Source organism: Pectinophora gossypiella, chromosome 9 (genome assembly GCF_024362695.1).
Source record: "Pectinophora gossypiella chromosome 9, ilPecGoss1.1, whole genome shotgun sequence".
Classification (NCBI taxonomy): Eukaryota; Metazoa; Arthropoda; class Insecta; order Lepidoptera; family Gelechiidae; genus Pectinophora; species Pectinophora gossypiella.
In genome coordinates this window covers 14,476,136-14,492,610 of record NC_065412.1, presented here as the reverse complement: position 1 = coordinate 14,492,610, position 16,475 = coordinate 14,476,136, and the positions used below count along the sequence as shown (strand labels likewise).

At 38.9% G+C, this 16,475-nt stretch overlaps 1 protein-coding gene across 1 annotated transcript in view; it reads right to left on the bottom strand.

The window, feature by feature from the left end:
• The window catches only part of LOC126369695 (corticotropin-releasing factor-binding protein), a 49,488-nt gene that overhangs the window by 2,212 nt on the left and 30,801 nt on the right, over nucleotides 1-16,475 (bottom strand). The window contains exons 3-6 of the mRNA XM_050014259.1: nucleotides 11,781-11,941; nucleotides 7,015-7,210; nucleotides 4,583-4,761; nucleotides 2,575-2,683 (exon numbers count right to left, since the gene is read on the bottom strand). Of these exons, the coding sequence (XP_049870216.1) occupies nucleotides 2,575-2,683; nucleotides 4,583-4,761; nucleotides 7,015-7,210; nucleotides 11,781-11,941 (645 nt within the window). The remainder of the gene's footprint in view (nucleotides 1-2,574; nucleotides 2,684-4,582; nucleotides 4,762-7,014; nucleotides 7,211-11,780; nucleotides 11,942-16,475) is intronic.

Here is a 16,475-nt window from a genome sequence, read left to right as displayed (position 1 = left end):
TATGGCTGTTCAAAAAGTAAAAAATAATAATAATATCAGTTTATATCGGTTCGGTATCGGGTAATATTAATATCGGTTGTACCAACAGTGTCGTCATACGCCGTCACTTGTGACAAGTTCAGGGACGGTAAGTACTGAAAAGTATCGGCGTCCGAAGGACGTAATATACGATCCCGACGACCCGATTACTCTAGCCATAGAGGCAGCCAATCAGCTCGCGACACTTCAGGACCCCGATACCGACCCCGCCGGTGTGGCCGACGACTTCCCTCAATCAACACTTATCGCTATCGACCCACTAGGGTCGATTAATTCTTTCAAATATTCTTTCTCTCAGACGCCCTGAGGCGAGTCCTGTTGTCTTATGTTTTGTGCCGGGTGAGAGCCCTCAGCGCTCCCCATTTGTCCGGCCAAGTAGTTAATGCCATCTGCGGCAAATCTACAATAAGTCACGTCAAAAAAATAACTTGTGACAAGATGCGCCGCGGAAACTTTTTTAACAGAAATTGGTTGTCTAGTTGTTATACGACGTCTATGATATTTAACGATATTATTGACAAGCCAGTCTCTAAAAGTTCAAGTTACGAACCACTCTCAAAAATGAGTTTCATGCTTGGCTTCATAAGTTTCACCAAGCCGACATTGATTGACAGTCTCTGGACCTCAGTCATGCGAGCTTTCCCGATTTCTCTCAATCTTTTGTTTCCTCGATGTTTTGGAAAGATAAATGTCTTTTGTTGACACTTTATCTACCAAAAGCACGAATAGCAAAACTTGACTTTTAAACTACATAACATAACATAAATAGCCTATACATGTCCCACTGCTAGGCACAGGTTTCCCCTCAATCAACCGAAGGAGGTATGGAGCTTACTCCACCACGCTGCTCCACTGCGGGTTGATGGAGGTATTTTTACGGCTAATAGCCTGGACCAACGGCATAACGTGCCCTCCGAAGCACGGAATCTTCTATTTTTTTTTAGACAATCAGATGATTCAAGCCTATAAAGTCCTTACGAAACAAAGGAAGGTCTCACAAAGTGATTTCGACAATGTCCCTATCGGGAGTCGAACCCGAAACTGCAGATCGTGAGCCTAACACTCTAACCACTAGACCACGTAGGCTGTGTGTTTGCCTATAAACTATTGACCTTCAAAAAGTTTGTCTATGATAATAACGTTGAATAAATGATTATGATTCTGGGCTTTTGGCGGGAACGTGACTGAAGTGCGAAGTGCATCACTTCGCAAAAAATATAGTCTTAAATTGTCTCCATAGTTTTTCCTTACCCCAGTGGGCAATAGGCATGAGTTTATGTATGTACGTATAAATCGTGCGTATGAATCAAGAATCCCTAAGTTTCCAAGGTTTCGCAATAAGTTAACGATATACACCAAATACTGGACGTAAGCTTCCCCTTTCAACCGTAGGGGGTATGGAGCAAACTGCGCCTCGCTGCTCCACTGCGAGCTGGTGAAGTCACTGTCTTCATATCCATCTTAGGACTTCATCAAAAGTAACTTGCATGTACCAATCGTTTCTTACCGACTGCTTATCACTACATAGTATAAAACAAAGTCGCTTTTTCTGTCCCTATATCCCTATGTACGCTTAAATCTTTAAAACTACGCAACGGATTTTGATGCGGCTTTTTTAATAGATATAGTGATTCAAGAGGAAGGTTTATATGTATAATAACATTAATTAAATAGTGGAAAAAATACTGTTATTTTTGAGGTTTTTAATGTGCTGTTGTAAATAATTTCATTTTTTCTTCAGCATTGCACCCGAGCGAAGCCGGGGCGGGTCGCTAGTCTAACATAAATCCTGCTAGTATTCTTTAGATTACTTGAGACTCTGCCGACCTCATTAGGGATCACTAGTAGGAGTTTATGTATGTGTGTGTAAGACATGTAGGCAAGAAAAAGTAACACTCACTTCACTAAAATGTTCCTAAGAATATCAAATTAGATCTGTTTGCAAATATTTCAGCTGTATTTCAGGAGAATAAAGTATTCTGGACTTTATCATAGGCAAATCTAGTGGATGGTACAATTTGGCACATGAAAATATGGGTAAGGATAATGTATGCTATCCACTCTAACTTAGATATTATGCTGGTTGACACGATTACTTGTCTTATAGGCCTGGCTCTTACAAAAGAAAGTTACAAATCAGTACATAATACAGTGGCTTGTAAAAAAACAGCTTACATCGGGAATCCCTAACCTTCGTGAAAGGAAAACCTGTAGCACCAAAGTCGGTGGTTCGGTGTTGAATTAATAGTGTTAAAATAACCTCGCAATCAGATAGATATACCTAATAGTTAAAAAATCATCTTGGCCCTACGGAGTTACGACCATGATAAGCAGTAAGTAGGAACGTGTTGAAGAAACATAAGAAGAAAAAAAATTGTATAGGTAAAAATAAATTTGTGTGTGTGTGTGTCTCTGTGTGTGTGTATGTTATCTTCTTAGTGTGTCTTTTTCGCATCTTTGCCGCACTCTATCCCTGTGTCCCACTCTTTCTCATACGCACTGTGCTGGAGTGCAAGACTGCAGAAGATAATTTACCTTCATAAGAGTCGAGGCCACACACGTTGTCGACGATTTCCATCTTTGTGTTATCCAGTCCATTGGCGCCGCCAACGTCGACGTAGTCTGGTATCCCGCGTTTTGTGCACTGTCCAAAAAAGTAGTAAATTAGTCGATTGAAAAAAAAAAGCTACAATGCTAGTTGCATACAGAGCCAGATAAACAATACAAGCGGGCTGCGTTGTTGAGGGTTTGGCCAAAAACAATAATGTAATCTTTACATGATTCATGTTAGAAGCCTTTGGCGGTTCAACAGAACACAGTAATCCTGACACCAGGGTTGATGAGGTCGAACATTGGTCTCAAAACCCGCACCAGGGAAGAAAACACTGGATTAACGAAATGGAAATTAACGAAAATTACCTATTCGGAAGAATTTCAGATACTTAAATATTTTCTGGTACTTTTCAGAGCGCAGCGCGATTATTCCGTAAACTTCGTCTATTTTAATGTCTGCCAGAATGAGCACCATATCTTAAAACTTTGTATCAGAAGTGGACATTTTCTAATAAGCTTTTTTGAAGCTTTATAATAATGTCTGACAATAAATACAATTAGATTTCTTTACAAACTCTGTACAAAATACATTTTACAACGCCTCTTGTCAAGCTACTTTACTTATATTTTAAAAGGCACAATTTATGAACGATATTTTAAGATGATTGAAATATATTTTAAAATGGAACGCTTAAGGGCGTGGGGTCTTTAATGACGAAATAAAAGTTATGGATTTTGGATTCGAAATGGGCAGAATTGTCCTTATAGAACATTTTAAGTGATTGTGTCGTTAAAAGTCGTTCGAAAGAGATAAGGGCACGAATGAATAAATGAAACAGCGGAAGTTTGCTAGTCGCTACGTGACAACAACGGAGGCCCGTGTTGTCCTATAAACAACAAGCCTGAATTTAAAAATTAAAGCGGCTTGTCGTGGATTATTTATCATTTACGACATTATCGATGAAAAAAATAGCGGCTTTTGGCTGACGTGAGATAAAATCATTAATTAAAGGCAGAATTTATGATCCACGTCTTGGTTGACGAATGCTTTTTTAAAACCACCGTAAATATTTAATCCAGCCCCCGCGCCATAGCAACAGGAGCGCGTGCGGCACGAATTATATCGAGGTGTGACCAATAGCCGTACGACGTTGTATCTGTGTAGATAGCGTTCGCTACGTCTATTGGTCGAAGCTGTCAATATAATTCGCGCCGCGCTCGACGCGGTTGCTATGCCGCTGGCGCTGCAATTTCATCACTTTTTTTTCAGCAGGTTCTACGGATACATTTAAGGCTGAAGTGAAAAATCAAATCAAATCAATATGTGTGATGTCATGAATATGTGTTGCTTTTTAAATAATTCATATTGAACATAAATAATAAGTATTCAAAAGATTATTATTATTATTATTTATTTATAAAGGTACATACAACATTACAGTGTAATCCAATGCGCTGTATGATGAGAAAAAAAGACAATATAAAAACTAATATAACACAAAATAAACAATGAATGAAAAAAGAAACAAAAAGAAAAATAAGACTATGAACATGAAAAACAATAAAAAATAATAAATTACAATTTCAAAATTAAAAGGTAAACTATCACACAAAAAAAATTAAAATAATAATGTAAAAAAAACAAAACAGTAAATCATTAACAAATCTTCTCGCAAAAAGCCAAACACTCTCTCCATACACTCCACCATCTGTCAGCGAACACATCACAATGTGGTGTCGATTCCAACATTGCGGACAGGAGACGCGTGAGATACGTGTTAAGTTTAATAAGTTTTGTATGACAAATTACCTTGACTTTTATTATAATATGTAGTTAGGTAATTATTTTTAAACTGTAATTTTTTGCATTCTGAGCATAATAGATTTGTAAACATCCTATATTGTATGACAATGTTTCTAGCAAATAAACGTATTTATATGCACTTTTTATGAGCATAGACTCTATTGAACTAAATAATTCTCAACTTACATAATGGATAGTTCCTGTTTCCACATCGAGCAGGCTACCTCTTTTGACCGACTGTCCAACATTCAGGTCCAGGATCCTTACAGTGGCAGGAGCCACGGCAATGATGGAACAGTTGCCAGTCTCTCCGTGGTTCCTCAAGGTGTACACCCCTTCGGAGCCAAATAGCATCACGTTGCATGCTGAAATAAAAAAAGTCGTTGATTCATCAATATGGTGAAGTTGTAGCAGAGTACAAACTCTGCACATACTGGCCTTTCGTTCTGACCGTCAATCGTTTTAAATTTAGAAATTCTCATTCCATTTCGCATTTCCTTCCATTTTACACTGACTCATGGCATCCCCGACCTTATGAAGGTCGAACAACATAAATATATTATACTGTTTAGCTCTGGCCGTGCCCTCTGATTCTGGATTTGTTTGTGAAGTGTTATTAAAAAACTATATATATTTCTGATGAGGATGAGGAGCTCGGTGGCGCAGCGGTAAACGCGCACGGTCTGCGATTGTTGAAGTTAAGCAACTTTCGCTATAGGATGACCACAAAAAAAAAGTTTCATCTCGAGCTCCTCCATGCTTTGGAAGGCACGTTAAGTCGTTGGTCCCGGCTGCATGAGCAGTCGTTAATAACCATCAATCCGCACTGGGCCCGCGTGGTGGTTTAAGGCTCGATCTCCCTATCCATCCATAGGGAAGGCCCGTGCCCCTGCAGTGGGGACGTTAATGGGCTGATGATGATGATGATGATATATTTCTGCTGAATTTAATACATTATTTTGTCATCGTTATCACCCATCATTCCTCTACTCTGCCAGCACGTCGGGATACCATCCTCACCACTCATCGTGCCGCAGTGGCGCCTAACGTCAACGTGCCGCCCACCACCCGTATCAGGTTTGAACTGCTTCGATCCAGTTGAATAAGTCACTTATACCCCATACAAGTACGTACAAGTACGTATGGGTGTTAGTGACGTCGTAACAAATACTGAGGGAGACAGCACAGCTCATTATTCTGAGCTGTTAGTATGAAGTGGAATTTTCTATCGCAAAAATATAAAATTGAAAATAACTTTAAAAAAATGCAAAATTCCACTGAGCTGAATCATCCCCCTCAGTATTAGTTACGATGTCACTAACACCCTGTATATTCATTTCTGTTACGCACCCTGTATATAATAAATAATACCTAATGTACTTATAGTTACAAAATAAATATGTTTCGATTCTAATTATATCTCTGTGACATAATTAATGCAATGCTCATATCAGGGGCTATTTATTTACACGGGATTTATACTAGTCTACTATGCATAAATATTATCTTATATGCTGTAATTGTTATCTAGAACTTTCTCTAAAGATCTTCTCACACGGAGGCGATGTACATACATTATGGCGATATAATTATGGACTCGGTTCCAGCGTCTATATGATGACAATGTAGATAGTAAAAGAACAGTTCGCGCGCAGCCTTCACGATTCAAGACTGAATTTTGTCGGGGGGGGGGGGGGGGGGGGGTTTAAACCTAGCTCAGGCGTTGGTGGGGGCGGAGAGGTGCCGTTCTATCGTAGTCATCATCATCACTCAACGGCCTCCGTGGTCCAGTGGTTAAGTGTTGTGGTCACGATCCAGAGGTCCCGGGTACAAATCCCGTTGGGGATAAATCACAAAAAATCACTTTGTGATCCCTAGTTTGGTTAGGACATTACAGGCTGATCACCTGATTTTCCAAAAGTAAAATGATCCGTGCTTCAAAGCACGTTAAGCCGTTGGTCCCGGTTACTACTTACTGATGTAAGTACGTAGTCGTTACATGAGTCATGTCGGGGTCTATGGCGGCTCAATAATAACCCTGACACCAGGGTTGATGGGGTTGGTAATCCACCTCACAACCCACACGATAGAAGAAGATCATGATCACTAATTTAAGAGCCACACTCTTGTCGGTGTAGCATTTTCCATGCTACTTTTTTAGGGAAAAATAGGGCAGTGGTTTCCTCCTTGCTCTCAGCCCCGCAGTACTCTGTCTAACTCGAGTGGGATGGCGCCCAGAGTAGTCTATTCCAAAGCCGTACTAGGACTCCTGTCCTCCGCCTCTGAATAGTACTGACAGTATTATAGTAGTATGTAGAATTACTAGTAGTTTGTTATAGTATTATTATAGTAGTATCTGACAGTAGTATGTAGTATTATTCTTTATTCTATGGTAATGGTTCACACACTCGTCTCGGCTTGACAATCTAAGCAATTCATCAAAAAGCAATATTTTACTTCGACGTTTGCGCATATTAAAGTAAGTGCGCTATGCCAACAAAATGTCTAAAAGCAACATTGCGTTTTTAGATTAATTACTTCGATTTGGTTTTTTTATCCCCCCTCCCCCCGCCGCGGGGTGGGGGGGGGGGTTCTAATAATGAAGGAGGATTACTTACGCCTAGCTTTCTTCAAATGCCGTATGGTGACGGCGAAGCCCTTTCCTCTAGCTGGGACCCGGTACTGGATGAGGGCTGCGTTCTGTCGAGAGATGAGCTTCTTCAGAGGCCTCTGGTCACAAGACTCCACCACGCGGTCGTCGTCCCAACTGTCCGCGGGCCACACTTGCCCGTTAAGCTCCCAACCGTCTACCCACTGGAACATAATGCATATAACATAACATAAGCTCACGGCTATACATTTTTACTAAGAATTTTCTGTCGCAAACGTATGGAACTGAAAATAATATAAAAAAACAAAAAAAAATATGAATATTCCGAAAGGAATTTCCACTTGATATCAACTCAAAATCATGGTCTGAATCATCCCCCTCAGTATTCGTTACGGTGTCACTAACATCCATACCTACTTGTATGGCTACCGTATGTACTTGTAAGGGGTGTAAGTGACATTGTAACGAATACTGAGAAGGATGATTCAGCTCATTATTCTGAGTTCATATCAAGTGGAATTTTCCATCGTAAAAGTATAGAATTGAAAAAAAAAACTAAACAAATATCTTGGATTTTGCGACGAAAAAATCCACTTAATATTAACTCAGAGTTCATCATGGTCTGAATCATCCCCCTCAGTATTCGTTACGATGTCACTAACACCCTGTATTTAGGCTAGCCAGATATAATATTCATACATTGCAAGATGACGGGTACGGTCACGAGTACTAATATGTATAGACTCTGAAACCATGTCACATTAACTTTTTTTACAAATTAAACCGTAAGTCTCATTAAATGTCACATATGATAGTGCGATAGGGTTCTAAAGTGGGTACATGATATTGCTCATGACTGTACCACGCTTCACCGAGTCTGTTTGATATGATAGCATTACATTATCTTTGGCATTAAATTATTAACTAATTGTGGGTGACATAACGGTTTAAGACCAAGTCACACTAGTTTACATACCCCTCTTAGTAAATTGATCTACCTACCGCAAAAGGAAATTTAATTTACCATACTAGCTTTCCATAACCATCTCTGGTGGAAATTGGATGAAACCCTCCAATTAGTATTATTTCAATAAGATAACATTTTAAAATTGCTAGTGTAAGCTAGTGTTGTGACGTTTATGAGCATAGTGATGTATCAGTCGATATTATGTCGATCGATTCTTTTCTAAGAGTCTGTATCTATGTAAAATATAGTCCGGCCACGAAAGAAGTCGACGAATTTTAATGTAACGAACTGACAAGTCATAATAATATGAAGAATCTACGACACAAACGCTGCGACAGGCTGTTTTCATGGCGCGGATGAAGATATTAGACTTATTTTTAGTGTTCGCTTTGTAGCAAGACTGAAAGTGATTATATTAGGTAAGTATAAACTATATTTGGACTAGGTTTTGTCTTATATATAGAAAATTACACCATTGTTCTAACAATGTAGACAAATCAATGAGGGATTTTCCAGGCTACGTTCACCAAAATCAATACAGATTGCGTTGTTCAGTGTTAACGTGATAATTACCTATTTTCTCATTATTCCGTTACATAATTATTCCAAAATACAATGTAATGGCAGAAACATATAGTATAATAAATGTTGCTTGATATTTGGTTCACATTGTGTATATAATTATGTTGCTACCTATATTGCTTCTCTTTAATCGTAACTGTAATTTATAACTGATGTAATTAAGCCTGGATGTAATAAAAAGGGTCATCATTTATAAAAACCAAAGATGAAAGATGCATAATATCTGTCTACCCACTTTTTTCCGCTTGTTTTTTTTAAATTATGGATTTACTTACTCCACTCCAATTTCATCAGCCGTCCCGTGATCATGGCATTTGCAACAGTGTTGAAATATCGGGTGTCTATAAGACGGTAAAAACCCGCTATTCAATCAATCAATCAATCAAATATACTTTATTGCACAGAACTAAAATTTCAACAATCAGACATAACACATGAATACAGTACAATTTGGCCGGCCTTATTACTCTGGAGCAATTTCTTCCAGGCAACCACCAAAAGCTATTATGTGCCTATTATGTGTTTTAATTATGATAAAAACCCCGTCAACCACAAACAATGTATAAATATCAATTGTCTATCGAAGCTGTTAAAAGTTATAGAATAGGCCTGAGAGAAAAACGGCGTATCGATATTTTATCCCCAACATCCTACGCTACCATTTGTCGGCCATTAAAACTCTTAGCGGAAATGGGCATAAAATCAGGGCTTCGATGTTTTCCCTTTAAAACGTTTCTAAATGTAAATGCATCAAGTTGTTAGGAGGGAGACCGCAACATTTTACCGGGGATAAAAATAATTTTCCAACGCCGCGACGCCAGACGCGTCTAATGAAAGTAAACAATTAACTTAGAAATTGCAATCTTGCCAAGTGTTTGCAAGAAGAATGCTTTTGTTGCAGCTGTAACACGCAAAATGGGATGGTGTCCTTTAGTGTCGGCGCAAGCGGGCCACCAACCACAGCACTGGTGAAATTAGAAGTTTAAACGGAGGCATCTCTGTACAGCGCCATCTATATTTTTTAGGGAATGTAGCCTAGAATGTTCCTCATTGCGTGCATTGATGCATTGTTTGCGGAGGGACATTAGAAAAATAGAAGCAATGTACGTTCTTGTTTACTGGTGCCCACGCGTTTACTGATTGTTTTCCCAAATTTTTCGTTCACCCACGCATTACACAACTCAGGGCTATTTATTTATATTTTGGAATTCCATTATTAGTTTTCTTGTACTTTTAATAAGATTGTTTTGGTTTGAAATGTTATGAAATAAGATTGGCATTAGTCGAATACCCCAAGAGATATGGGTACCACGAACTCTTTTTGCTTTCGAACGACAACTTTGCAAGGTACTTTTGAATTGTTAGTAAAATATTTGCTGACAGTTTTAATGATTTTCACCCGACTTCGGCGAAGAAAAGAGGAGGGTTATGTGTTTTACCGTTATGTATGTGTATGCATATATGTGTGTATGCACGTCTGTTCCAACCTAACTTCTAAACCACCCGTCAGAATTTAACAAATGAGGTGTCACTAGAAGCGTCTTGATTTTCCGGTGGTTTTGCATAATATCAAATCAGAATCATGGTCTGAAAATATGAATCATCTCTCAAAGATTTCGTTATGATGTCACTTACACCCTGTATACTGTTTACAAGTAGGTATTACGGAAGTCCTAGGAGGACAGGAGTCCTAGTACGGCTTTGAAATAGACTACTCTGGGCGTCATCTCACTCGCGTCAGACAAGAGTACTGCGGGTCGGAAGGCAAGAGGGAAACCCCTGCCCTATTTCCCTAAAAAGTAGCTTTAATTAGTGATGTGATTACAGAAGCAAACAAAAACAAAGTAAAAAAAAAGTTAGCGATTATTTAGAAGATATGAATGCATGGCATTAACTATCTGAGAACTGATATTAGGCAGCTAAATTACTCAATTGTATACCAATATTTTATGTGTATTTTTATTTTTTTAAGGAACGTCTAGGGCCCTGTGCCGAGGTTTTTCTTGCAGCTTCTTTTCCCCGGCTATACAGGTTGTGAGAAGCTGCAGTAGTTTTAGGCGAATGAGACGTTCGTTATGTAAAAATTGACGATTCAAAGTGTAACTATGTTACCAACTGAATAAAGACATTTTTGAATTTGAAGATTTACAACAATAAGTGCACTAACCCGGTCAGCGGTCGGTGACGAACTAAACAATGGCCGATTGTGTGAACACAGGCTACGCTACGTCACGATTCCTTTGAAGTGTGCCCAAAAAACCACCAACAACCCGACTACGCGCCACGATTGACAATTATCGGCCACTATATACCATTGCCCCCAGAACACAATGGCGAACGCTGGCCTACTTCAGGCCCTCGCCATTGTGCACTAGGACCACACTTACGTCATCAAACGGGTAGCAATGGCGGCTTTTTATTGGATTATGCATACCTTGTTTTTTTTGAACCATCATAACTCAGATTTGGATTATTATACGAGATAAACCAAACTCTCAGGATATGTTGTCAATAGTAAACTTTCTAAAGTTGTAAAGTTTCAAACGGATGGCTATTATACTTTATATTTTATTGCTTTGCAAAAAACCCCGATTTAATACACTGACTGACTGACTCACTAACGATCATCAAAATTATAAGATAATTCCAGATGTCTCCGAAAGCTGAAATTTTTGATGTATAAGCTAGTATTACTACACAAACAACAAGAAAAATTTAAAAAAAATCTAAAACTTGTAACTTTCACCCCCCCCCCCAAACAAATACAAATTTACTAATGCGGTCAAGTTCATTTCAGCAATTATTAATTTGATTGCTTTTTGCGGAAGTTGCTATGTACGTTTATCGTTATACCATAATATTTATGATTGTATCATAATATCTATTCACAACTATATAAATTGTGTTATTTATGTATACATTCCGTATATAACTTCTGTATCATTCCGTATGTATATTGGTATTATATGTATAATTCTAATAACATTAAATAAGACGTTCTCTTGTATAAGCATCAAAACATGTTGTAACTGTAACGCTGCTGCTCTCATTCATGTTTGTTTTATAAATGGATAACTTTTTTGGCAAATAACTGTAATCTGCTGATTGTACCTAAAATAAATTATGCTGTTGTTATCCCAAATAAAGAAAAAAAAAAAACTCTGCACCTCGCAACCCACGCGACAAAAGACCAAGCAACAACGCAAACATTATTCAAAGCTCACCGCGACTAGTCCTCCGTTCTCGCACGGCACGTCCAGGTAGTTGAATGTGACCTGGATCCGCTTGTCGGGGTCAGCTATCATGTAGATGCCGCACACCGACGGCTCGTCAGACGGCGCCTTGAAGAACAGCTCACCCTCTTCAGACGTCACCAGAAAGCAATCTGGAGGAAAAACAAATAATAATCTTCTTCTATCGTTTGGGTTGTGAGGTGGAGTACCAACAAAGGCCCCTGACAAGGCTGAATAATAATATGCATGGCATAATAATAATATTGCCTAGATAGCTGACCCATCCAGTGAGTGGCGAGTCAGCACTCATTGTATCTTTGTTATTAAGATTGGTTGAGGAGGCGTTATAGTCCCCTACAGCCCCATTATCCCATTTTACTAACCTCCAACCCAATAACCCAGCCCTTTGTTACCATAACATGCAATAGTCCTACACGAACTGGGGGTTGTCTATGGGTGAAATCCCACAGTGCATACAGGTATAATCGCCGGTTGGTGTCACAGCTTTTGCCCGCGACTTCGTCCGCGTGGCGTGTATCTATATTACGCGGATTTGATTTTATCATACAAATGTTTTTTCCCGCTAACTCTCGTTCCAGTTGGAATATTGCAAAATCCTGTTGCAACTAAGCTTTAAGTTTATTAAGGTACCTGCATGCCAAATTTCAAGCGTCTAAGTTAAGCGGTTTAGATTTTTCATACAAAAGGATTTTCCCGCTAATTCCCGTTCCTGTGGGAATTTCGGGAATTCCTTCACTAAGAAAGGACATAACATTAGGTACCGACCTAAGCTACGTCCCTTCCTAATTTCAGGTGCCTACGTGTAGCCGTTTAGGCTGTGCGTTGATATGTCAGTCAGTCAGTTTCTCCTTTTATATATTTAGATTATCTTATGGGGCTTTTCCGTATTGGCTTCGGCCCCATGCACGCCTTCTAAAAGTACGGGAATGACATAAAAATATCGGAAATCGCCAGCTCGAACCCCGGTATCGGACTTGCGAAAACGAGTTACTAATTTTCACTAACACTGTTGGTTCAACTGCTATAGACGGCGATACGGCTCTCCACCTAATACGATGGCCTAACGGAACGTAACATAAGCTAATACATTGTTTTAAGTTTACGCGGTTATTATCATAATTAAAGGACATAATAACGGGCTCTTACCGCGTTTAAATGGGGATATGAGACTCCCGATATTTCGACACTGTTGCAAGTGCCATGATCACGGGATGACTGATGAGATTGGAGTGGAGTAGACCATTTAAACGCGGTAAGAACCCGTTATTATGTCCTTTAATTATAAGCTATATATATCCATCAAAAGGTGAACTGCTTAGTTCACCCTGTTATTTATGTAGATGGGTATATTGAGAGACGTCCCAAGAAAGTGTGGATGTTTTGTCTGAGGAAGGATTATTATGTGTGTGAAAGGTGTGAGTGTGTTATGTTATAAAACAGCAAGTGACGTATTTTGTCGCCTTTTTGTTTAACCCTCTTAGTATAATATTAAATGGGTTATAAAGCTATTTCACCCTTATGTAAGATGTTTGTAGGTAAATGCGTGGGGCGGTGTCGGGAGATCATTTATTTTATTACGTGGGCGACAAGGTCGATAACAAATTGCACCTCTTAATGGGTATGAATTACGAAACAAATATCATAACACACTATAGGTACCTATTATAATATTTGATTTGGCACACGATGTTTTTTTTTCTTTTTTTGACGTGACTTATTGCAGATTTGCCGCAGATGGCATTAACTACTTGGCCGGACAAATGGGGAACGCTGAAGGCTCTCACCCGGTACAAAGTTTAAGATAACAGGCCTGAGGGTGCCCAGTTGTGCGCGAACCTCGGCGCGTCGTCTGAGAGGATAAATATTTGAAAAAATCAATCGACCCTAGCGGGTCGATAGCGATAAGCGCTGATTGAGTGTAATCGCCGACCACGCCGGCGGGGTCGGTATCGGGGTCCTGAAGTGTTTGGTGTCGCGAGCTGATTAGCCGCCTCTATGGTTAGAGTAATCAGATCGTCGGCACACTATGCAGCAAACACCCTGTACTTCGTTTTATCTAAATTCAATTTATTTCGCACGGAAAACCGAAAATATTTTTTTTATATAATTTTAGATTTAGAATAAATGGTTTCTTAGGCAATATTCTTTTAAATCTTTAGCAGATGACAGATATTTTGTAAGACCGCCTACCCTATAAATTATTATAATCTCAGAAGATGCAAACTAATTTCGCTGTTGGCTCTAATAGGTATGTCGTACGATGCGATAAAAAAAGAAGTGGCTTGATGACATTAACTACATGGCCGGACTTATATAAATATTGGCGATTCAATTTTGATGTGAGTGGAAGAAACGAAAGTGGTGTGTCAGGATCATAGTAAGTGGTATTCCATGGTCTCTACCTACCCCAGTGGCAAATAGGTGTGATATACCTAATGTATGTATAAATTCGAAAATAAATTTGATAAATGTTGGTTTAAGCAAGTGTTTGGATTCGAACCTGCAATCTTACAGTGAGAGTCAAGCGTTGGGCTGGGCTACCGCGGCACTGATGTCCGATTAATATTTTTTTATTATATTCTCATTAATTTAAGAGCCACGCTCTTATCAGTGTAGCATTCTCCATTCTTGTCTATCGAAGGCAAATTCTTTGACTTCCTTTTTTACCCGTTTTTTTTGTTACCCGACTGCGGCGAAGCAAAAAAGAGGGCTCTGTGTTTGACCGCTATGTATTTATGTATGTGTGTTTATGTGTATGTGTGTACGTCTGTTTCAACCTAACTTCTAAACTACCTGTCAGAATTTGACAAATGACATGTCATTAGAAGCGTCTTGGTTGTTTGGTGGCTATAGACTGTATGCCGTCATGCTAAATTTAATGTGGCGCCCTCTAGAGGACATTAACTGATAAAAACTTTTTCGAATGTATTGTGTTGGGTATCAAATTAAACGGTTAGTAATATGTGCATCTTTGAAATGCCATAGTGCCAATCTGTCCTTCGAGTTTGCTTACCACGGCTCTCTACTAAACATCACTATTCGGTAGAATTTCAGAGAAATACACACAATATTTTCTTGATTCATACTTTTTAGAGCGTGATTTTTCCGTAGTCGAGTTTTTAAACTTATATTTTTTTCATGTAAGCTCTTCTTGGTCTTCCCCATCCTCTCTTATATTTTAACATAATATAATTTCCTTTTAGGAGGTGTTCAGTCGCGACATCGGGAGACCCAATCGATCATGTTATCATGGGTAAATAACTCATGATCGTAATTGATAGATGGTGTGTCGGCTTAATGTCATTAGCTGTTGAGTAGGTTGTATTGGTTAATCGACCAGCGTTTTAATAAGGCCTTGTTATGCTGCGAATATGACACAATTTGCAATTCAAACTCAAATTCAAAAATATCTTTATTATAGAATCGTCAACTTTTACATAACGACCGTCTCATCTGCCTAAAACTACTGCAGCTTCTCACAACCTGTATAGCCGGGGAAAAGAAGCTGCAAGAAAAACCTCGGCACAGTGCCCTATACGTTCTTTTTTTTAATAAACATAAAATATTGTTATACAATTGAGTAATTTATCTGCATAATATTAGTCCTCAGACAGTTAATCCCAAGCATTCATATCTTCTAAATAATCACTAACCTTATAATAACCTTTTTTGCAAAGTTTCTGTTTAACTACTGTCTTAAAGCAATTGAAAGGCAATCTCTGAAAGGCAAAGTCAATCACAGTAGCTTTTTTTGACGTGACTTATTGATGATTTGCCGCGGATGGCATATTAACTACTTGGCCGGACCAATGGGGAGCGCTGAAGGCTCTCACCCGGTACAACGAGATGATTAACTGCCTCTATGGCTAGAGTAATCGGGTCGTCGGGATCGTATATTCACCGGTCGTATATTCACCGGTCGTATATTCATAAGCTGCCACAGAAACGCTGTTTGAATCATCTGATAAAGATGTAAAGGCCTGTGATATTCATATATTCACCGTCCTTTGGACGCCGATACTTTTCAGTACCGTCCTTAAGCGGAATGTATTCGGAAGTGACAGTAGCGAACGCATTTATAAACTAATGAAAACCATTTTACATCATCATTTCCCTAGCATTGCCCTCTTTCACAGGGTTCGCTTACCTAACCTGAAGATTAGACAGCCAAATCATTATAATACATAAAAGGTGGAAAAGAAAGCCTCTCCTATTTTTAGGTTTAGTAAGTCACAGGTTTGGTTCCCGGCTGGGACGAGTTGCACGAAAACTAAGATGATTTTGTTCATAGAAAGGCACGTTACGCCATTAGTCCCGGATACTACTGTAGTAATAAGTACATAGTCGTTAGGGGTTAGGAGATTTAAATTATCGATCGATTCAATATATTTTGTCGAAATCGATATGTTTGTTTTTTACCCCATTACGCGTGTGACGTGATTTTGTTCGAACGACATGATTTATTTGGGTTCACATATTAGCACCAATCGACAAAACATCAATCATCGGATTCGATAAAATGACCGTGATAAAAATTTTATCACGTCAGGTTTAAAGATTATTTATTCTCACTTAAGACAATACAAAGTCACTTACATGAGAAAAAAGATAAACTAGGATAAAACTAAAATTAATTTCATCGTTCGCATAAATCGTAGTAGACCA